The 22564-nt window shown below is 51.2% G+C and overlaps 2 protein-coding genes across 13 annotated transcripts; both read right to left on the reverse strand.

Annotated features, from left to right (window-relative positions):
• Nucleotides 1–900: 900 nt before the first annotated feature.
• On the reverse strand, nucleotides 901–11026 carry LOC138825095 (synaptonemal complex central element protein 1-like). Of its 3 annotated transcripts, XM_070019480.1 has the most exons (11): nucleotides 10949–11026; nucleotides 7129–7191; nucleotides 5261–5320; nucleotides 4984–5058; nucleotides 4018–4065; nucleotides 3674–3728; nucleotides 2268–2331; nucleotides 1603–1672; nucleotides 1262–1337; nucleotides 1127–1159; nucleotides 901–1009 (listed from the first exon to the last, which is right to left on the reverse strand). In XM_070019480.1, exons 2-11 carry the CDS (start codon nucleotides 7169–7171, stop codon nucleotides 943–945), a joined length of 591 nt encoding a protein of 196 aa, XP_069875581.1. In that variant the 5' UTR covers nucleotides 7172–7191; nucleotides 10949–11026; the 3' UTR covers nucleotides 901–942. The 3 variants fall into 3 exon arrangements, with proteins under 3 accessions (XP_069875581.1, XP_069875582.1, XP_069875583.1); XM_070019481.1 differs by lacking the exon at nucleotides 4984–5058; XM_070019482.1 differs by lacking the exon at nucleotides 10949–11026 and having other exon boundaries at nucleotides 4984–5053.
• On the reverse strand, nucleotides 8985–19367 carry LOC138825094 (vacuolar fusion protein MON1 homolog B-like). Of its 10 annotated transcripts, none has more exons than XM_070019479.1 (6): nucleotides 19332–19367; nucleotides 18534–18691; nucleotides 16487–16816; nucleotides 15440–16259; nucleotides 14744–14891; nucleotides 8985–12275 (listed from the first exon to the last, which is right to left on the reverse strand). In XM_070019479.1, exons 2-6 carry the CDS (start codon nucleotides 18679–18681, stop codon nucleotides 12075–12077), a joined length of 1647 nt encoding a protein of 548 aa, XP_069875580.1. In that variant the 5' UTR covers nucleotides 18682–18691; nucleotides 19332–19367; the 3' UTR covers nucleotides 8985–12074. The 10 variants fall into 10 exon arrangements, with proteins under 10 accessions (XP_069875580.1, XP_069875577.1, XP_069875573.1 ...); XM_070019476.1 differs by lacking the exon at nucleotides 19332–19367 and adding an exon at nucleotides 18941–19174; XM_070019472.1 differs by lacking the exon at nucleotides 19332–19367 and adding an exon at nucleotides 18941–19174 and having other exon boundaries at nucleotides 16487–16832.
• Between the last annotated feature and the right edge of the window lie 3197 nt (nucleotides 19368–22564).

Below are 22564 nucleotides of genomic sequence, written 5' to 3' on the forward strand. Positions count from 1 at the left end.
CTTGGAAGAATGAAATGGATTTTTGATCTTAACTCACTGCTATGGTGCTACACATCTCCCAAGTTTCCATGCTTTGAAACTGAATACCCACCTCCAGGCAGCAACTTAATCTGACCACATTGTGAGGAGGTGGGCCTCTGAGTGGAGACCCCATGATTAAGTTGCCATGTGAATCCTGTGGTGACACAGCCAAGCAGCTACCACCATCTGTGGCCTCTGACACCTGTACATTTAGAGCCAGGACCCGAAATAAACCTTTCTTCTTTATAAAGCTCTCCAGCCTTGAATATTTTGCTTTTCATTAAAAAAAACAATCCTATATTTAGTAAAGGAAATGAAGGGGGGCTGGGGAGGGCAGCTTGGCATGCTTTCTCAGGGTGATGTGGGCTGGAGAAGGGGAAGGAGTTGGAGGTCTTGAATATACTTTATTCCCTGGTTCGTTTAGGATGGCCAAGGCCAACACAAGCTGTGCCAAGCGCTGTGTAAGCCTTGATTCAAAGGAGGCCCCGCGCGGCTCCACTCCGCCCCCCCAGACCCTCCCCCCCGCCCCGGCCCACGACTCTCCTGTTGGTCACGCTGCTTTCTTTCTAGCCCATTCATTCCAACAGCACAGCACAGGGGTGGAGCGGAACGCCCTGGCGGCCCGGAAGGTGGGCCCGGGCTCGGGTGCCCGCAGTGTGGGAGGAGGGCACTGCGCGGGCCGACCCCACCGTGGGGCCGAGCTCCGGGGAGCAAATCGCGGGGGGGTGCCGCGGGACCCCGGGAAGCCCCGGCCCCGCGGCCAGGCGGCGCGGGGGCCCTGGCACCCCGCCCGGATTCGGGAGCATCGTTCGGGGCCCGGCTCCCCGCCCTGGCTCCCACCCCCAGCGGCGCCGGGAGCACGGACTCGGGGGCCTGGGAATCGCGGTCTTTATTTCCGGGGCGGGCGGGTCCGGGCCGCGCTCAGGGCCAGCTCCACCTGCGGCTCCAGCCGCTCCTCGAGGCGGGCGCGGGGGCGCCGACGGCCGGCCTGCGGGCAGCGGGGTCAGGCTGCGGGCCGGGGCCCGGTGTCCGACCCCTGCTGCCCAGGCCTCCCTCCGGGGCCCCCCGGGGCCCCCGCGCGCCTCGGCGTCCCCTGGGCGCCTACCTCTCCTCTGCGGACTCGGGCTCCGCTTGCAGCCTGTGGAGAGGCGCAGAGGGAAGACAGCGGGGGTCGGCGGGGGGCACAGAGGAAGCCACAGAGGCCTGGGGAACGCCGCACAGGACGCGGCCCTAACCTCACCTGTTCTCCGCGCAAGCGCCCAGCGACTCCCCCGGCGAGCGCTCCACCTCCAACAGCCGCGCGCTGAGCTGCTGCCCTGCGGGGGCGGGGTGTCAGCGAGGCCACGCCCAACCCGAGCTCCGGGCACGCCCCCCGCCCCTAGAGCTCAGACCACGGCCCCAGAGCCCTGACAACGCCCAACCCCGCTGCCCGCCCGCGAGCTGGCCACGCCCCCGCCCCCTAGAGCTCAGACCACGCCCCCGAGCTCTGACAACATCCAACCCCGTTCTCCCGAGATGAACACGCCCATCCGCCCCCTGGAGCGCGGGCCACGCCCATACCACGCCCCGCGCCCGCCTCACTCTCAGACAGCAGGTGCTGCAGGCTTCTCTCCAGGGCCCGTATCTCCTGGGTCAGCCGCTGTTCCAGCACCTGTGAGGTCAGAGGCCCCTGGCCCGTCCATCTGTCCGTCTGGCTGGCTACACCGACCGCCCTCCCCCTTTGCGCTTCGGGCAATTTGCACTACATCAGCTCATTCATTCAACTATGAACGCATGCACTGCTTCTGCTGCAGAAGGAGGCCCTGTGAACAGCTCAGAATTCACCTCTTCCCACTTACGTTCGGGCAGCTTCTGGGGAAATGCCGAGGCCACACACCACACCCACAAGGCACAGCTTCGCCCCTCTAGTCACGTGTCACCCGCTCCTGGCCTGCCCCACGGTTTCTCAGTTAGCGTCTGGGTTTGCCTCCCCGTGTGTGTGTGTGTGTGTGTGTGTGTGTGTGTGTGTGTGTGTGTGTGTGTGTAACAGCTGTGCCCTGCCCTGAGGGTCACTGTTGCCTCTCCCTGCTACAGCGCTGCCCGCTGCAAATGCCACAGTTGGAGCAAGGCTTTCCCACAGCTCCATCTTCAGCAAGCTGGGGGGAGGCGGGTTGCCCTGATTCAAAACCAAAGGTGGCAGGAAGAAAGGAGCCCCGGCTCTCCACAGTGCTGGGCCTGAGCAGCGGGCACATAGAAGCCGGGCTCACCTGTAACTCCCAGAGGTCCTTGTGCTGGTACATCAGATCCTCCAGCTGCTCTCCCATATCCAACCTGGGGCCCACATCCAAGAACAAGACATCACAGTTTAGAGCTGATACCCAGCCCCCCAGAGCCTCTGGATCTGGGGTTCCTCATTCGTGCCCCCTCCTTCCCACAAGCTGTGCAGCCCACTCCCACGCTCCTCCCCCCAGAGGCCCACCACACCCAGGCTTGGGGGGTGTCCCAGCATCCTCTCTATGGGTCTCTGCCATCTGAGTGTTCTTGTCAGGGAGGTGCTCTGCATTGTTCTGCACCAAGTGCTTCCTGGGGAGGGAAAGACCACCCTAAGGCACACCCTGATGAGCCCCGAGTCTCCAGTGGGAGTGGGGGTTGGCGCTCTGCTCACAATCTTCATCCATCACCTTTCTTCAGGTGAGTGTGAACCTGTCAAGTTGTCTACTCTATCCATTTCATGGCTTCCCAAGAAAAATTCCTAAGAGGTGTGATTTTTTTTCATCATAGATTCTACAGCCATGATCTGAAGGCTAGATATAATCCACCCATGGTTCTCAGTTTCCTCGTACATAAAATGGTATAGCAACGGGAGGGTGACATTAACTCCTATGAGGGTCATTGTGAGAGCAAGTAAATACATGAACACAAACATCCATCAGAGCATGCATGTGTCGTGGTTAATCATGTACACACAGTCACTACCTCTCATCAAAGTTCTCCACACAAAGTCAGGCAGCATGAGAACATCAGCCTCTGACCCTAGAAATGTGCTAAGCAAAGGCTCAAAGGATGAAGACAAGGGTGGACAGACAGTGAAAAGAACAGTTGATTGGATGAGTGATTGGCTAGAGGAATGATGGCTGAGTAGAGATGATGGTTGGATGGAAAAACAATGGAAGGACTTTTAGAAGGATGGCCACATGTCTGGATGGATGGTTAGGGAAAAAATAAGAAAGAATGGCTTACTAAGAGAAAAAAGAAGAAAGGGAGAAAAGATGGAATGCACGGTTGGATAGATGGAAAGTTGAAGACATGGCTAACTTGGCTGGTGACTTAGTCGCATAGTTGAGCAGATATATGGGTAGGTGAATGGATGAATGGGTGTAGATGAATGGGAAAGTTAGTGGATGACTGACCTTAAACTAGAGGGATAGGTGGAGGGCACATAGAAGCGATGATCAGTGGGGAAAGATGACATAATAATGATCAGCAATGAGTGACTATGCTCTTGAGTGAATCTTACCACCACTAAAATAAGAGGCAACTGGACAAGTGCCTGGCCAGAAGGAATTTCCCTCTCTACTTTCTGGAGAAGGAGATGAGGAGTGTGTGTCCTACCAAGATGCTTTCTCCTCTGCTGGAGGGGGAGGTGAGGAAGAGCCTGGGAAGGGCCTCTTACCACTGAGCCTTGCTTTTCTTTTTGTGCCAGTGATCTTGCAGGATCTTCAGTGCCTCTGTGGAGAGAAGGAAACCAAGGAGGTGCCGTGAGGAGCTCTTGATGAGACAGGGGGTGGGCAAAGAAAGGAGCCCCACATTGCAATGGGTAGTGGAGTGCCCTGGGAGAGTCTGGGTGTCTCCTGGAAATGAACAAGCAGCTGAAGGAGACATCTAAGGAGAGGTAAGACACCCCCCCCCCACACACACACAGACAAGAGCTCAGGTTTCAGGGCTTCTCATGTGGCTGCTCAGGAAGAGTGGGTTCCCATGTGAGGTGCAGGGCAGGATACAGGAAGTGGCAAATACCTTGTTTCTTTCTCAAGACCTCCTCCAGGTGTGCTTCCTCTCCATTCACTGGAAAACACAGTGGCACATTCAGCCCCCAGGGAATTGATGGAAGGGGTCCAAGTGCACCCAGAATGCTCTGTTCAGCCCAGGTGAAGAGACTTCATGCTAGCCTTGCCTCACCTCCCATGGGGGCCATCCTGACCCCTCCTCCCCTTCCCTCCACCCTTCCCTGCCAGGAGTCAATGTGCTGAAGAATATACAAATATTATGTGGAGGAGACGACTAACACAAAGACATCCCAACAAAGATAAATGCACAGCTTCTGTCAGAAGCAGCTCCTGTGTTCATCCTAGCATCGAGGGCTGTCCCTTCTCCTCTCACTGGCCACAGCCACAGAACTGGGTTTTTTTCCCCCTGATTTCCTGGAAAGCTGAGGAATGTATTGAATTCAGGATACAAATGATAAAGTAGAGCATTAATGCCCCCAAATTCTGAGCGCTCTACTCATTAACACAAGGATAGACATCCCAACAAAGATGAATTTGTCTTAAAGCCCCCAAATTCTGAGTGTTCTATTTTGACATTTGAATCCTGAGTTCCATATACTCCTCAGCTTTCCAAAAAGTCAGGGAGAAAAAAAATCAGTTCTGTGGCTGTGGCCAGTGAGAGAAGGGACAGCCCTCGATGCTAGATGCACACATCACAGGATGTCTAAAAAGAAATAAGTGTCCCATTAGAGGAAATAAAGAAAAAAATAGAGGTTCTGGAAGAAAATCCAAAAGCAAGCAGGAGAGTGAGAGGGACAGAAAGAGAGTGGGACCATCAAAGCAGCCTTGTCAGGATTGCGCTGAAGGCTGAGATGATTTCCCACAGCAAGAGGCAGTCTGGATTGTGTGGGTTCGGAGCATTGCAGGGAGAGGGCGTGGCCCCACAGCCCCGTCAGCAGTGGTCAGAAGAGTCCCTGCCTCTTCTGATCTCACTTACAGGAGTCTAGCTGTTGAAGCAGGATCTCCTGGAGAGTTTGGCCCTCTCCTAGTTCCTTGTTGGATGTCTGCTTTGCTGAGCCAAAGGGAAGAAGACAGAGTGAGCACAGGTCCGGCCTCACTGCTCTCTGGGGAAGGCTGACACTGTGTGTTCATCTTCTAGCAGCCTGGGTAGGGGTGGGGCTCTTGGATTTTAGAGATGAGGAGTTGGAGGCATTCAAAATCCAGGGCCTTCCTGTTGGCCAGTCTGCAAGGGCAGGGGGAGGCCCCAAGTTTACCTTGCTGTAGCTCATTAATACGGTTAATCAGGTCCTTGATCTGAGGCTCCAGGCTTCCCTCTGGAGAGAAGAAAAACAGATTGAGCCAGAAAAGGCAGAGGCCCTGTGGCCCAGGCAGAGGGAGGAGGGCTGTATGCTGGTACTGGGGTTCTGTCGCTGTCAACCACTTGTTATTTATTGAGCTGTGGCTTGGGGCCTGGGAGAGGCCGGGCCGGAGTTGTATTCTGGGTAGGGAGATGGATGTCCAACGAAGAGATGGAAGTCAATCTGGGTGGCAGTGCCTGCTGCGAAGGGGAGATGGGTGTAAAGAGCAGGAAGGTAATGGGCACCTTCTAAGACGCGAGGCGAGGGGCTGGCCTGGCTGGAGGCCAGTCTGGGCAGCTTCTTGGGCCAGAGTGAGAAGCTCACAGATCAGTGCAGGATGTGATCACAGCAGTGACCTCCCATCCGCCCCCAGGCAGTCTGAGTTGGGCAGAACAACTGTCATCCGGGCAATGTGGAATCCGCTTGAACCAAAGGAAACTCTGCTTTATGTGGCTGGAGGCACCCTGTATATTCCCCAGCGACAGAGTTGTCACTGTAGGGAGAAGCCTTTCTCCTCGTCCCTCTCCAGGTTAGTGACAGAGGTGGGGCTTATAGCCACCCCACCCCTGCTGGGTCTCACTGTCAACCCCTAAAACATTCTGGAGTTAATCAGCTCCCATCCTGCTTTTTCCCAGGTCATCAACTCTGCATACTTCTAAAGACAGAGCTCTGTCCATGGTGCCGATCATGACTGATTTAAAAAAAAAAAAAAAAAAAAAAAAAACAACCCAGGTCTTTTGTTTTACTGCTGATGGTCAGAGTTGGTTTCTGATTTGCTTCCAGCAATCTCTTTGTGAACTCTAGTGCAGGCAACCATCCCACGTGCAGCCACAGTGCGATTCGGCGGGGGGGTGGGAGGGGGAGCGTGGAGGGGGAGGTTCCCTTTTGTTTGGAGCCATGGATGACAGCAGGTGAAGCTGAGGAAGCTAAGCTTTAACCAACCTCCAGCACCAGCTGTACTCTGCTCCAGCCTGGAGGCCAGCCATCTCCCCAGCAAAGCCAAGGGCACGCCAAGGTCAAAGCCATCTGCATTGCCCTTTGCCATAGGAAGAAAGAATCTACATCCATGAATGTATTCCTTTTTTTTTTTTTTTTTTTTTTGGTCTGTCGTGGGCCTGAACTCTGGGCCTGAGCGCTGTCCCTCAGCATTTCAGCTCAAGGCTAGAGCTCTACCACTTGAACCACAGCGCCACTTCCAGCTTTTTCTGCTTATGTGGGGCTGAGGAATCGAACCAGGGTCTCATGCATGCAAGGCAAGCGCTCTACCACTGAGCCACCTTCCCAGCCCATGAATGTATTCTTAAACAACACAAACCAAAAAAAAAAAAAAAAAAAATCTAAAAAGTTAAGAATTTAAAAACAGCAAGTCAGGAAAATGGATGATATGGTGTGTGGTGGTGGTTGTGCAGTGTGTGTGTGTGTGTGTGTGTGTGTGTGTGTGTGTGTGTGTGTGTGTGTGTGTGTGTGTGTGTGTGTGTGTGTGTGTGTGTGTGTGTGTGTGTGTGTGTGTGTGTGTGTGTGTGTGTGTGTGTGTGTGTGTGTGTGTGTACACATAAGAAGTCAGGACATGCTTTTCCATCCTCTTAAACATCAGGAACCATGGGCTGTCTGTGTTTGGGCTTACAGGATGGAATTATGAGGGAGTAAAGGAAATGGGATCATTTTCCCCCCCCCCCCCCCCCCCCGCCTCCCCACCCCGCCCCCCGTATATGGGTTGAGGAGGCTGGGTTTTGAGCCATTGGACCCAATACACCAGAGCAAGACACAGACACAAGACACAGGACCTTTCTGCAGCTTTTTCACCGTGGCCAGCAAGTCTTCATTCATCTTCGAAGACTTGGCCTGCCCTGTGGAGAGGAAAACCCAGATTATAGGACTCATTGGGAATAAGAAGTGACAGAGGAAAAGACCCAGGGCCACTGGAATGGCAGGAAGTCCCTATGATCTCAGTGCACACCTCTACGCTAGACTTCAAGCCAAGTAAAGATTTTGGTTTCCAGCCAGAGCAAGAGCCTTTAAGAACCTTTTTTTGTTCTCTGAAGTTCATGGTGTGACTGATGAATCAGGCTCTTAATCATTCAGGAGGGGTCAAAAGACAACACTCCCAGAATCTCCTTCATAAAACTCAGGGGTGCAGGGAGAGGATGCATTATTGCTGCTGTCATTACTGAAGGTCAATATGAAGTTCTTACCAATGCAATAGGGCAGAAAGACTTCACATCGAATGGCTATTCACAGCTACTAACATTAAAACATGAAAAAGGGCCGGATACCAGTGGCTCATGCCTATAATTCTAGCTATTCAGGAAACTGATATATGAAGCCCAGAAAGTCCATGAGACTCTTATCTCCAATTAGTCACAGAAAAAGCCAGACATGGTATTGTGGCTCAAGTAGTAGAGTGCTAGCCTTGAGCAAAAGGAGCTCAGGGACAGCGCCCAGGCCCAGAGTTCAAGTCCCAGGACCAGAAAAAGAAAAAAGAAAAAGGACAACTGGATGTTACAAACCTTTAGATGGAAGAATCTCGACACTTCTTATGAGAGGTGTCTTTTCCACACAAACACAAACACAAAAATGGAACTATGCCAGGCAGGTTCCAAAGGGCTGATGAACATGTCAAATTATGCCCCTGGAAATGCTCAGCACAGCCTGGTTTCTTCAACAAAGAAACTGTAAAGGAGAAAATGGGGGAGAGGGAGACCCTTATATTAAAAAGGGCTTCATGTCTACCTCAAATAATTACTGTGTATAGGTCTTCTTTAAATCCTGATTGAGAACAAGGTGCATTTTGTTAACTAAATATACAACATAAGCCCGTGTTACTTCTAAAATTCAAGCTACAAAACACAGGAAAATCTTAGACCGTTAAAGTAAAGGTCCAATGCCAACGAGCCACTCCACTCCAGTGAAAATTGGGCAGAGTCTACAAATGCAATAGTTGCCAAAGTGACTGCAGAAGTGCTTCTGCACTTGTGGACTGGGAAAACCTCCCTCTACCCCAAGTTCCTCAGCTGTTTTCCTTCTAAGTAAATAGTACTGTGTTATACAATCTTGTATTTTGTACTTGACCACGTATACCGGTGACATTTTTAGTTGTTCATTTTACCAGTGACAAAAGGTTCCATTGCACATATATACAATGGTTTCAAAGCAGTCTCCTGCTGGTGAACATTTGTTTCCTGTCATTTACTGTTAGAGAAAGGTTAATGATCATCAGACAGAATTTCCCTAATTGCCCCTACCTGTCTTTTGCAGCTAGCTTTTCAAACTATTTCTGAAAGAGCTCCTTCTGTGTTTTTCCTCTCTACTGCTTTTTTCCCCTTCTGGACTAATCATGAGAAGGCCATGGGTGAATGAGTACACCTTTAAAAAACCTACTATTGTGATACAAATTTTAAAAAATTCCATGTTACACAACCACCTGGGGAGTACAAGCCCCTTTTTAAACATTTTATTTTGAAATAACTTCAGATGTACACAAAAGTTGTAGAAATAGGCTACATTGCTCCCATTTGGGACAGATACTCCATCTGTCCCTAACCCCCGAGTTTCAGACATTGTGATTCACTAATAATTATTTAATTTACTAGTGTGCATTTCCTATTACAGAGGGAAATCTACCAAGCAAGAGCCGGACAAACAACAAAAATCAGATTTTTAATATCACTTGCTATTAACCTGTAATCCTCAGATGACAAAAATTGCCCTCTTTTCCCCTTAGAGTTTAAAGTAACATAGATAGCACTACCCATATTTTCCTTAAGGAAAAATAAAATGATATATCACACACAAAAAAAATGCCTTCAGTCCTGCTCCCTTCCTCCCCCATCCCTGTCCACTGTCCATAGCTGTTACGCCTTGATCATTCAGACACTTTATACTGTGTAATGCTCTAAGGCTGTACTGAGTAATCTCTTTTCTTCCTTTTTTTCAATCTCAGCTAGCCTTTCACTAATAAAAATATGAGTTCTCATTCTGTGCCTGGGAAAATGATCTTATCCACTTACAATTAACTTTTATGACTAGCACAAGTCTAGCTCACAGGCCTTCTGCTGCAGGCACGGGGGTCCTGAAACTTGGCCATTTCTCTTGGTTCCTCCTTGTGTTTAGTCTTCCTTGACACGCCACCGACCACACCCGGTGCTCACATTTGTGAACTCTCTTGATGACCTAGCATGGTGGCTGCAGGTGTGGAGTGGCACTTCAGATACCAAAATACCCTGTCAGCCTGCCCCTAGTGAATCCTTCGCTGGTCCAGTCTCAGTGAGGCAAGGGATGACCTGCTTTACCAGTCATCAGAGCTGGTATTATCCCTCCCTTTATACAACACCAATCTGATGGATTAGTATTGGTAATTTGATATATATATATATATATATATATTTTTTTTTTTCTCTATTGCTGAGGAAAGTAATCCTAACTTTGGCTGTGAGGAATCCTCAAGGTCTTCATCAAAATTTGTTTTAACATTCTTGGAGACCCATTTAATGGGATCTCTTTTGTATTTCATCTGTATCATTTTTTTTGACAGTCTGTCACCTGTGGCTCTAATCTAAGACAAACTCTGGATTAAAGTGACTGCATTAGTTACACATTATGAAATTCCTGAGCATCGTCTATATACTCATCAGGTCTTGGTTGAGGAAATAGTGATCAAGTCTCTGTTCTAATAGAGCTCACATCCAAGGACTGGAAATTACACAAACAGCCCATCATTATTTTGATTTTTGCATCGATAGGTCTTACCAGGTGCAACCTTCCGTGTTTGTGAATATAGTGGTTTAAAGAACATGTGGGAAGGGGGAGACAAAAGAGGCAGACAAGGTCCTCTGTTGAAGCAGAGAGAAGCGTGCTGGGTGTTCACGCTACTTTTCCTCTACTTCTGTACACTGAGAAGCTTTCTAGAATGGAAAGAGAGAAGAAGAAAACCGTAGGCTAGCGCGGCACCCAGTGGGCCCTGCGCTGGGAGATCTTTCGGCTGGATTCTAGGCCGGACGCCCCTTCCTGGCCCTGCTCAGGGCAAACAAGTCACAGACACCTGGAGGATGGAGATGTTGAGTGAAGCGGAGTCCAGGCTGGGGGCTGGACCACGGTGTGTGTGTGTGTGTGTGTGTGTGTGTGTGCACGCACCCCGTGTGTGTGTGTGCACGCACCCCGTGTGTGTGTGTGCACGCGCATCCCGTGTGTGTGTGTGTGTGTGCGCGCACCCCGTGTGTGTGTGCACACGCATCCCGTGTGTGTGTGTGTGCACGCACCCCGTGTGTGTGTGCACGCGCATCCCGTGTGTGTGTGTGTGCGCGCGCGCGCGCACCCCGTGTGTGTGTGTGTGTGTGTGTGTGTGTGTGTGTGTGTGTGCGCACGCGCACCCCGCCCTCCCCGGCTGAAAGCGAGGCACGTGGAGGGACCGGCGTAGACAGTGGATCCCGGCAGCCCTCCCTTGAGTCCATCCGGGCCACATCACAAGGTGCTTCTCATTTATTTCCACCTCGTGGAACGGTTAAAAGTGTTGATATTAAAACGCTTAAAAACTTATTTAAAACAACAACAACAAGGCCCTCCCTCCCCTCTGCCGGGAGAGGGGCTCAGCCCACTGTCCCCCGGTACCTGCGGCCGCCGCCTCCTCCGTGGACGCCTCCTCCGGGGATTCCCGCCACTTCTCCTCCTCTGAAGGCTCCGGCTTCCCCGCCGTTTTCCAGCAGGGGGCTTGCGCAGGCGCCTTACGGAGGAGTGCTGGTGGGGCACGTGACGGTGGGAGGCAGCGCGCATGCGTGCTAGGCTCACGTAGTCCAGAAATACCAGCGTCCAGGAAACCGGATGCTCTGCTCTGAGCAGGCGCAGAACATCCCACGCCCCGGCTGACCTTACACGTGCGTATGCGCACGCGCCATTGACTGTATGAACTAGGGCAGTGGTAGGGTATGGAGCGGTGGGGGAGTGAGAGTTAGGCACACACACACACCAGTCTAGGAAGGCCTCACCCTCTTTAGACCGCTTATTTTGTTGTAGGCTAGGTTGGGGACAATGTGAATGAACCATGTGGTACTTGAGAGTTTCAACCCTTTCTGTTTATAAATCTTCTTTAAGGAGCCTAGAAGAAAAAGTCACTTCGGTTTCACGGGGAAGAAGGGCTTTACAAGCTACGTACACCTCTCTACTTTGTAGAGTCCAGATCTCAGCCACTGTAGGGAGAAGCCATGTGCTCTGTGTCCTAGTTGACAGCCAGCCTCCTCCTCAAGATGATGGGGCCCAGTTTTTGTGGAAGGGTAAAAAATGAACTGAAGTACAGGGAGGGCAAGGAAAAACTTAGTGGGGCTTGGATTTTAGGCCTTTTGTGTCATTTTCTCTTTAAAATACTCTCAGGCCTCTGTTCTCCCCCTTCTAGAACCTCTGTGGATCACCCTCGGAGTCCCAGACTTCTGAAGCATGTTGGAGGGGAAGCCCTTGGCAGGCTAGAGTAACATCCAAGTCCAGCAGGTCCAGGAGAGGGAGGGGAAAAGGACTGAAGGCTTTCCCAGAGGTGCAGATACATGAAGGGTGGAAGAAGGCAGGCAGCCTGTGCCCCTGGCTGCTGCTGCCCATCTCCCAGGTGTGGGAACATCCTCAGATTTGTCCCCAGCTGTCCATGGAGATAGGGACTAGCCACAGATGGATCCCCATCCACGTTTCCAGGGTGGAGACAGAAGGTAACAGACAAAAATAGTAGCTCCCAACAGTCTGGGAGCTCCATCATTTAGAGTCCCGTGAAGAAGCCATTGTGGGGAGCGTGGTCTGCAGACGGGGCTGGAGGTGTGGAGTATTTGGGTGGGTAACGAATGAAGAGCCTGTCCTCCTCTTTCCTCACCCAGCGCAGCAGTTTAGTCACAACCAAGATGGCACCTGCCTTGGTCACCAAGGGGCTGAGGCATGTATAAAGCTCGAATTTGGAAGTCACCTGGAGGGATTGGGAGGAGACAGAATCAGATGGGCTAGAGTGAGCTATGGACAGTCCTGTCCCCTGGAACCCAGTCCTAGGTTTGCATCCTGAAGCTTGGGAGATGAAGATGGCATCAACTCCGACCTGGGGCTGAATGGACTCTCAACTAAGGCAGGTTAGTGGGTAATATTGTGGCAAGAGTAAGCCAGGGGGCTGGGAATGTGGCTTAGTGGTAGAGTGCTTGCCTAGCATGCATGAAGCCCTGGGTTTGATTCTTTAGTACCACATAAACAGAAAAGGCTAGAAGTGGTGCTGTGTTTCAAGTGGTAGAACACTAGCCTTGAGCACAGAGAGGCTCAGGGACAGAGCCCAGGCCCTGAGTTCCAGGCCCCAGGACTGGAAAAAAGAAAACAAATTTAAAAAACAGAGTAAGCCAGGTGCTATATGTTACTGTTGAGAGCCCTTGGTTTGCTTATCTGTGAGAAAGGGATAAAAGTCATAGAGCTGCACAGTGAGTGAACAATTGCTGCTCTACACATCTCAGTTTTCATTATTTATAGCCAAGGAGTAATCTAAGAGGAACACAAGTTCTATCTTCACAACAACTTGAAAGACCCGATTCCATGGGTCAGCAGTACTTTTCCCCTGCCCCTATTCACCTGCCGCCCTTCTCTCCTGCTGCAGCTCATCCTGTCCCTCAAGCACAGGGGGCCTTGGCAATCCTGGCAGCATTGGCAGAGTCCTTTCCCTTTGCTAGGTGTCCTCTTCCTGCAGATAACCATGTGGCCCGCTACCTCTTTTCTCCACTTGGAGGCCCGCCCATTACGGAGGTCTCTCCTGACCACCTGACTTAATATTTTGCTCTCTGAATGTTATTCTCTACTAAAAAGCATGAAGATTCTTGGAAAAATGGCAGAGTCTAGGACTGCATGTAAGCTAACAGGAATGCGTTAAGAGAGACACAGGTCCCATTTTGGCTAATGCAGGACTCCCACTAGCTAAATCAGAGACAAATTCAGCACCAAAATACATGTTAGAAAAGATATTCTAGCCCGCTAAATTAAGCACAAATCCATGAAACCACATTTATATAGCATGAAAATCTTAACAAATAAACAGAAGAAGGAAAATTCTTCCTTCTTAGAATCTCAAAGTATAAAATTAGAAAAGAGGGTAGAGTTAGAAAGCAACATTGGGGAAACATGAGACTGTTAACCATTTCAAGTCCAAGTAAGTAATGACTTACAATGAGTGAGTGAAAAGAATGATGAAAGACATGACATTGGTATAGTAATCATAACTGACAAGCATGTACTAATTACAAGGAGGAAAATACTAACTTTGCAGTGGAGAAATGTGAAGCACACCACCTTGACAAAGTGGCCAGGCCTGACATCATCCACAGGACACACTGACATAATCTATCATCCACAGGACATACTGACATCATATGTTCTCAACAAGATGTACAGAAAGGTACACATCACTTTGGGGTGATTTCTGCCCAAAGGCAGATCTCAATAAGATCATGACATACTATGAGAAAAACACCACTGAGGGGCACTCTACAAACTGACTTTCATCAGTTCCAATGCCATGAGACAAAAAGACTGGGAACTGTTCCAGAATAAATGAGACAAGGGAGGCACCATAAGTAAATCCCCGTATGTGCTCCCAGGATCACATTCTGGACCATTAAAATGACACAAATGGTCAGTTGTGGAATGTAAATGAAGTGTGTAGATTGACTGTGAACTGCAGCCATGGGAACTTCCTGGTTGGGTAAGTTACTGTGATTTTGTAAGATGTTGACTTTTGGAGAAATGAAGTGAAAGGGCCTCTTCGTGTTAATTTTTGAAAACTAGACCGGCAACTTCTTAAGTGGAAAATTACTTGAAGTGAAAGTTTTAAAAATCAAAATAAAATCCCCAGCCTAAAACAAGGCCCCCCCCCCCGCTCCCCCCCCCCCCCGCCCCCGACAAATGTACAATGAGTTACTTAATAAACTACCAGAGACTTCGTTTCCCAATGGGGTCACCTTGACTGGGCTTCCTTGGGAACTACTCTTGAACAGAGCCACAAGAGAAGGAGGCAGGAACTCAGAAAGGAAACTCCAGATAGAGCACACAACATGAGACCCAACCCATAGTAGTCAGACTGGGTGACTCAGTCATGGACTTGAATGGGAAAATTCCTGGACTTGAATGGGAAAATTCAAGGGATGTTTGCTAAAAGGCTTCTGCCTACTGAAGGGGGAAAAGCAAAATGAATATAGAAGCTGCACACAGCAGCAAGGTCTTAGGTGGTGGAAAGTACGTAGTAGTAGGATGGTGTTGTCGGCTAAGCTTTTGCTGATGATGCTGGACTGGACACTGGACCAGTAAAATGACCACGGTCATGGAGCAGTTGGTGGAATCTGAATGACGTCATTAATGTATTACAGGGAAAGTGGGGAATGCATCATGTGAGGCTCCGACGCAACTCACCCAGGCCAGCAGTGTCTCATTCTGGGCCACGTGGTAAATGAGGCGCAGGGGTCGGGAGGAGCTGTGGAGGCGGGCGTGTAGCCGGTGGTACAGGTCGGACAGCCGCTGCCGCTCCTCCTCTTTGCTGTAGGGAGCCTCCAGCTCAGGGCTGCCATGATGGAGGGAGGAAGAGGGCAAGGTGAGTCGGGGGCCTTCTTGGCTGGCTTATCTCTTCTCCATCTAGAGCTTTCAGTTAAGTAGGGGGGGGAGAGGGGCTGAGCCTCCACCACTAGACTGGAGGATTCTCAGCAGCCTGGAGGCCAAGCTTTCCCCGTGAAGCAGGGGTTCCCTAAGTACTAGGCCCTTTGTGCCACTAGACTGGGACTCCTTTCCATTGGTGGTCGAACCTCCATTATCAGAGAACTATTCTTTCCCTCGGGTAAGGGTGGGGAAACCACTAGAAATCATTTGGTGCATGACGGAGCAGACACAGGATTGTTCTGTTATTTCCTGTCAGCTAACCAAGGCTATCTGCCTGTACTGATCATCCTGTATGGCCCATAACTGACATTATCAATATCCACACGACAGTCCTTGGCAAGGAAAAGGGTTCCCAACCCCAGGACACAACTAGCTGTCTCCCATGAGACATGCAAACGAGGCTGGCCCCCCCAGTTACAGGATGTCTCCCCACCTGGCCAACTGCACAGGGCCCACCTGGTAAACTGAGGCAGCTGGCGGTGGTGGTCAGGGATGTCCAGTGGTTTGTAGAGGAAGTGCCGGAGGCCGGGCGCCCCCACAGCCTGCACGCTGTAGGCCGAGGCACCTAACCAGTGGGTGCTGGGGTTGCTGGCAGCTTCTCCAAGGGCTCGCAGGGCCCCGAGGGCACGCATCCCGTCTTCCACCATTCGCCGGCAGGCAGCCATGGCATGGAAGGCTTCCCGCTGGGTGCCAAGCAGAAGCAGGCAGACTGGCATAGAATCCAGGCGTGCCACGTAGGCATAGAAGAAACCATCGGGGTTGAAGCGGGGCAGGCACACTGGTGCCCAAGCCTCACCAGCAGCAAAGGCTGGGGCACCCACCCAATCAAGCAGCAGCTGAAGGTCTGCGGGGTCCAGCCGGCACTCGGCCAGCACATTGCGCTCCTGAGCTGCTGTTATCAGCTGGCCACCAACTGCCAACACTGACAGGGCCAGGCCCGGTGTTGTGCAACGCCGCAGCAGTGTGCCCAGTGCTTCCCGCAGCGGCCGGGCCAGGGGCACACAGCGCACAGCACCCAGGAGCAGGGCGCCTGGGTCTCGCTCTACGCTGTCCAGAAGCCGGTCCAGGGTGCGCTCTGAGCCTGCCAGCAGGCGGCGGAGATCGTAGTTCTGCTTGTGCGCGAAGATGCGAGCCACACTTGCTCGTGTCAATGTGCTCACAATCTGTGCGTGCACAGCCAGCAGCTCCCCCCGCAGCTGTGCTGCTGACTGTGAAGTCCGAGACACGGCCACCAGCAGCAGTGGGCCCTGCTGTAGGAACACCAACTTGTGGTCCTCTGGGGGAGGGAAGGAGCAGGTCAGGGGAGAGACAGATCAGGAAAGGCCTATGGCGGGGAGAGGGGTGCTTCAGTGAAGACCCCTGGCAGACTGCATACTCACTCCAGCTCACCTCTGGTGGCCAGACAGTGGCTCAGGTAGGCAGGCAGATCTAGCCACAGCTCGTTAGACAGATCCCCAGCCCTCCCAGACACATTCCCAGTCACACCCCCCACCCTTCACTTACCGGCATAGATGGCACGGATGGCATCTCCGGCGCTCTGCACAAAGGACACCAGGGCTGTCATCACCCCCATGGTGGCCGACAAGGCCTCCACGCTGCCGTAGCGTGAGTAGATCGGCTTGCCAGCCTCGCTCAGTACAAACACATGCTTCCGTTGGCAGCGCCAGTCCTCGTCACTGGGGTCCCCGCCCTGGCCTCCAGAGCCAATGTCAGGGCTGTGAACAGGAACCCTGTCGGAGGCCGCAGTCCTTTCTGGCTCAAAGGTGTCTGCTGGGGCCTCTGACATGGGCAGTGGCGACAGGAGGTTGGACAGCTCATCCTTGGCCTCGGACTCTGAAAGGCGAGTCATCTGCAGGTGGATTCCCACTGACCCCCATGTTCCCCCGAATCCATCAATTGTTTCCAGCCCCCCACCAACTTCAGCCTGCTGAGGGGTATCTCCCTTGACACTCAGTGGGCTGTGACTCCCAGCAATTGATGACTGGGACCTTGGAAATGATGTCCACTCACACTGAAGGTTCCAGTGGCCAAGTGATCCAATATGCTGTCACTGGCACTCACTGTCACTCACCACTGTGTCTCAATCTAATTATTCCCTTGGCAACAATGGCTACCCCCAAGTCTTTAAAGCGTTCCATTGCTTCTGATTGAACATGGATTCCTTTGCCTTCAATAGTCCCCTTGGTCCCCTATCTCCTGATATCTATACCACTGACCACTATGACTATCTCTCTCTATATCATTTCCCCAACTTCTGATTTCCCTAACCCCTTTATTCCCACTGATGTCCACTGATCGCTAATGAGTCTCCTCCCACTGACTCTTGCAGTCAAGCATTTATATATTTTCAGCGATGTTAGTTCTCTTGATGTCACCCAGATCGTCGAGTCCCCCCCATCCCCAGTCACTGAACCCTATTTGCTTCCACAGATACATTATAACATCCCAACCAAACCCATATGAATGACTTTCACTGACTGCCACATCTACAAATTAGCTAACACCATTATCTACCCTTTCTTCTACTAATGACAACCATGAACTAGCACTAACACACAGGGCTATGATGACCTCCACTGCCCTTCTCCATGACTGTCAGTAGCTTTCATACAACCCACTGCTTCAAAGATTCCCACCTCTTCTTCCCCTTACACTATCATTTATTCCTACTGATGTTTACTGCTCATCAAGAGCTGTCATTTATTATCCATTAGAAGATATGTTGCTGTAATTTGCCCAGGAAATCCCATATGACCTCATATTCTCTCAATGTTATTCATGGACAACGCCTGTTACAAAAACAAAACAAAACAAATAACAACAACAAAAAACCCAACTACCTCCCTCAGTCATTGCCTTTACCTGTCAATTCCCAAGTCCTGAAAGGGCTTCCGATTTGTTTTCAGTGATACCTACTAATCCTTTCCAATGGTCCCATCAACATCCACTCATTCCAAAATAATAAATGAGCAAGGATTCTCAATCACTCCCATCAACTTCCCCAATGACAACTGGTACGTATCCACTAAGCAGGTCAAATCTTCCCCTACTGATCATCTGATTCTCCAAATATCCTTTTAATTCTCCTGTCCTATCAATCACTATAAACACCCTCTAACACTTGCCGCCCGCCCCAGTATCTCTGATGATGTAAAATATGAATGGTCCCTGACCTCCAGGGGATCCCTTTTCCCGATGCAATGACTTAACTTCCTATTTCTCCCTATCACTTCATTAATGAATAGTCCCTCCTCTGTCCCCAGTCTTTTACTCATTCACTGATCCAAGCAGGACCATGGCACTGTGTAGGGGAGTGAACATCGACTGACAACACTCTGATTTTCTTCTCTCCCCTTTTCCTTTCTCGGTGAGTCTACCCTGACCTCTTACGGACTCAGCTGCGGTCCAAGCTCCTTCTTTCAGCCCCTGAGGCTCCTCACGGGTCTCCCACGAACTCCCCACCTCGCCTAACAATGACAACCCCCCGGGGTTGCTCCTAGGACCCCCGTCTGTGTGTGTGTGAGGGTGGGGGGCGAGGAGGGGGCTGTACCTGGCTCCCCCGGGGCCGGGTCTCCAGGATCGGGTGGGCCCGGGTGATCCCCGGCAGCGTTCCCGGTCTCCTCACTGGGGCCCCGCGTGTCCTCCACGTCCTCGGCGCCCCCGGGGCCCGGGACAGCAGTGTCTCCTCCGGCCTCCATCTGCACATCCCTGCAGGGGTTGAGGGGCAGCAAAAGAAACTTCTTAGACGCTTTTACAGGGGACCCCCCCCCATCACACGCGTCCCCAGCGCAGGCTTTCCCCAGACAGTGGGACCTTCGCAATAACCCGCACCCCTCACACCCTCCGCGGACACGCGGGGGCTCCGGGCGCGCCGCGGCTCACAGATGAAGACACACAAACACCTGTGTCCACCCCGAATCTCCACCGGCCGGCCACCGGTACTTCCCGGAGCCGCACCTGCTCCACACTTCCGGGTCCTGCTGGGAATTTGCCACACTTCCGGCTGGGACGCCGCACGCCGCAAGCACTTCCGGCGGCGAGGGAGCGTTCTGTGCTCGCGGGGGCGCCCGACTCCCGCCGCGGCCCGTCCCTCCCCGTGTCTCTCCTGGGTCCGCGTCGGAGCTGACCCGGTATTCGACGATTTTCGTCAGCAGCCACTTCCCGCCGAACCCGCCGCAGACGTGAAGCGGACCGAGCACGACCCGCTTCGCGCGGAGGGCTGCTGGCGTGCGGGGGCGTGGCCCGCGCTCAGCCAATCCCAGAGTCGAGAGGGAGGGCCCACCCCCTTTTTGGACCAATCAGGAGGAATCCGGCCGCTCCCTCCCCCCCTCCTCCGCCCAGTTTGTACCTTCCCTGTGCTTGGGCTGCTGTTTGCACCCGCCCACCGCTTGACTGACGTTTCCCTGGTCAGAACCACAGGTCTCAGTCTGTTCTTTGCACAGGAGGGTTTTGCAGCCTTAATCGATAGGTCTGTAGCACCCGCAAGTGTGCTCCCTCGGACCTGAGACCCCTTCTCAACCCCCGAGAAGTGCTGGGATTCGTGGGGTGGAAGCTTGATGGGCAGTCACCGCTTCCAATCGGAGTGCCGCGCGCAGACTGGCCAGCCAATAGGACTCCGATCCTCCAGTAAGAGGCGGGCTTCTCGGAACTGGGAATTTTTCGTAGGTTTCTGCCATTAGCCGAAGGGCTGCTCAGGATCCACTCTACAAAGAGAAGCTCAGTGGTGGGACGAGACCGTCCTTTCCCTCGGAAGAATGCTCTCCTCCCTTCCTCCCCGTTCCCTCTCATCTCAAGTTCTGTCTCTGCATCTGTGGTCACCGCTGGCTACCCCCTTTCCGGATGAATGGCACCAGCCCTGCCCCTATCGGGAGAAGTCCCCTAGGTTGGGCCTAGGACTCCATCCTCCACCCAATTCCCCAGCGCTCCTGGGCTGGCGGGGACATCGGTCCCGCCAGCCAGCCTCTCCTGGATGGTAAGTTTGGAGGAGTCGAGCGGACTCCCCGGACAGGACCCCTCACCCCCAGGGCTCGGGGCCCCCACTTCACGAGCGTGACGGTGACAGCACATTGTAGACCCCGCTGGCCTCACAGGATTCGCCTGACTCGATGGTGCTGCCAAGTAGAATGCCCCGTTCTTGTATTTATGCTCAGAGAAAACCCACTTCAAGGTAAGGGAGAGGGAAGTGGGTTACGTCACGACGGCTTAAAAGTCAAGAAGACGTTTCCGTCCAGAAGACGCGGCAGTTCTAAATGTGCGCACATTGACACACGAAACTTCCAGGCACATCCCCATGCAGGAAGCGACCACGAGGATCACACTTCGGGCATCTAACTCCAACTCCACCGTGACGGTAGGCCCGTAATTCCAGCTAAGGAAATATAAGTAGGACAGAAGTCAGGCAAGCCCTGAGCAAAAACTCAAGACCCCATGTTAACATAATAATAATGATGATGCACAGTGTAAAAGGCTGGAGTCGCAGCTTAAGTGGCAGAGAGCAGGCTCAAGGCCTTGATTTCAAACCCAGGTGCCACCAAAACCAAACCAAACCGAAACGACAATAACGAAACCCCAACAAAGTGTATCACTCTTAATTTGGCAAAACTCAGGAGAAAATATGGAAGTCATAATACAAGGCGCAACAATTGGCAGTGCCTGTAGACAGAAAGAAATATGGATGCAGAAGACATGTGCAGCTATTTAATTGATTTAATTGACATTTGTGAAAACATTATAACCAGCTACACTCAATAAATGGGACCATGAAACTTCTTTTTTTTTAAAGTAAATCAGAATACGTTTCCTGATTACAACAGAATGAAAATAGAAACTGTTAACCCAAGCTGTCTGGGAATGGTTCCAATTTTATAAACTAATCCAATCTGCTGCATATTAACCCACAAATTATATAATAAATCCCATGATATATTAGTATCATTGATTGTATGAACATGAAAGTACAACAAATAAAAATTGCAGAGCCGAAACTGGTGTTCATCTAAGGTCTCAGAGTCAGCTTGCTGACTTGTGTCCCTACCTGTTTACAAAAATCTGTTAAGTTTCTATTTCCCCAATGTTGTATTGTTTTCCTGGAGTGACATACAAATTCCCACCCCAGTTACAACAGTCTCACTATACTCCATCTCAGAATGTGACTCTCCTCCCAATTCCTGTGGTCCACATAACACCTTCATAACACCTCTGCTCGGAACTGACCCCACCCCCAAATTCCCATAGTCTACACAATGTGCCCCATGGGACTTCCCAAGTGACCTATGGGACTGTCCCCTGAAATTGTGTTTAAATCCACACCTGTCCATGGCTGCTGCCTCCATTCTGCTTGAAGCAGCCTGGCAGGTCTGTCCCACCAAGAAAGCTTTAAGTTCGCATTGGTTGTTCTCGCTCGCCACTCATTTTTTACAGTTCATAAGGAAGTTTATAGTTCTACACATGCCAGGTCGATATGATGAAATGTTCTTCATCACCGATGAAGCTGGAAAATGAAGAGAAATTACACTTGAAGCAAGTGAGAAATACGGGAATAATAAAGATAGCGGTAGAATCCAGTAAAAGGAGACATACAACCAAGAGATACAATCAGTCTAAAATATTTAATATTTTTGCAAAGGTCAGGAAAATAACTAAAATTTGTACTTAAATGATAAAACAGAGGAGAAAGATTACCAGCATCAGAATCGAAAGAGATCCTAGAGACAAGACATTCCAATGGTAGGCTAACCTTGATGTCATATTTAATTAGTGCTAGTACTGGGGCTTGATCTCAGGACCTGGGTACTATTTCTTGAAGTTTTCACTCAGACTGGTGCACTGTCACTTGAGCCACAGCTCCACTTCGGGCTTTTTTGATATTTAATTGAAGGTCAGAGTCTCATGGCTTTCCTGTCTGGGCTGGCTTTGAAACATGATCCTCAGATCTCAGTCTCCTGAGTAGCTAGGATTACAGGTGTGAGATGCCAGCTTCCGATTTGGGATGCCATACTTTTCTCTGGCTTTCAGTTAATTTGTAGGTCCAAGTCAGAAATCATTGCTTCCTTAGCAAAAGCAGCTTTGAAACACCTGTTACAGGGATCAGCCTAGGACCTGAAAGCTCTGGAGAATTTGCTTTTGTTCTCAGCCGAGAGGCAACTTGGGGGGGCATGCCTCAGTAAGTTGAAGAAAATGCCTAGAGTCTTTGTGATGCCCATACACAGAAAATGGAAGGATAAGGTCTTTTACACACATAAAGATGATCGTCTTTCTCACCAACAACCAGTAGATGGCAGACAAAACCCTGCGTTGTTTTGTTTTTCTATGTGTGTGTGTTCTGCTGGGTGACAGGTAGGTGCTTTAAACATTTCGGACTTGTGAGAACCTACAGACTTTCTGAGATCAGCTTGGCCCAATGTAGTATCTGAAACGCTGGTTGGAACATAATACAATGTCCATATTTAGCGAGCCATTACATGGGCCAGGCATGGGGGAAATCATACCTGTAATCCAGGTTATTCAGAAGGCATAAGTAGGAGGATCCAAACTTGAGACCCTATTGGAAAATAAAGTTTAAAGAGTTGGAGGCTTGGGTCA

Source organism: Dipodomys merriami, unplaced genomic scaffold, assembly GCF_024711535.1.
Source record: "Dipodomys merriami isolate MVZ:Mamm:240054 unplaced genomic scaffold, mDipMer1.0.p SCAF_134, whole genome shotgun sequence".
Taxonomy (NCBI): Eukaryota; Metazoa; Chordata; class Mammalia; order Rodentia; family Heteromyidae; genus Dipodomys; species Dipodomys merriami.

What these genes read in the sequence shown, in the direction of transcription:
- LOC138825094 (XM_070019472.1), bottom strand. Translation starts at nt 18,689, where the DNA reads ATGTGCAGATGGAGGCCGGAGGAGACACTGCTGTCCCGGGCCCCGGGG. An exon ending in CCCGGCCCCGGGGGAGCCAG is followed by an intron (nt 16,833 to 18,533) that starts GTACAGCCCCCT and finishes ATCCACCTGCAG; the next exon opens with ATGACTCGCCTTTCAGAGTC. An exon ending in ATGAGACACTGCTGGCCTGG is followed by an intron (nt 12,276 to 14,743) that starts GTGAGTTGCGTC and finishes CAATCCCTCCAG; the next exon opens with GTGACTTCCAAATTCGAGCT.
- LOC138825095 (XM_070019480.1), bottom strand. Translation starts at nt 7,171, where the DNA reads ATGAATGAAGACTTGCTGGCCACGGTGAAAAAGCTGCAGAAAG. An exon ending in GCTTCAACAGCTAGACTCCT is followed by an intron (nt 4,066 to 4,983) that starts GTAAGTGAGATC and finishes TGTGTTTTCCAG; the next exon opens with TGAATGGAGAGGAAGCACAC. An exon ending in GCAGCACCTGCTGTCTGAGA is followed by an intron (nt 1,338 to 1,602) that starts GTGAGGCGGGCG and finishes CCGCCCCCGCAG; the next exon opens with GGCAGCAGCTCAGCGCGCGG.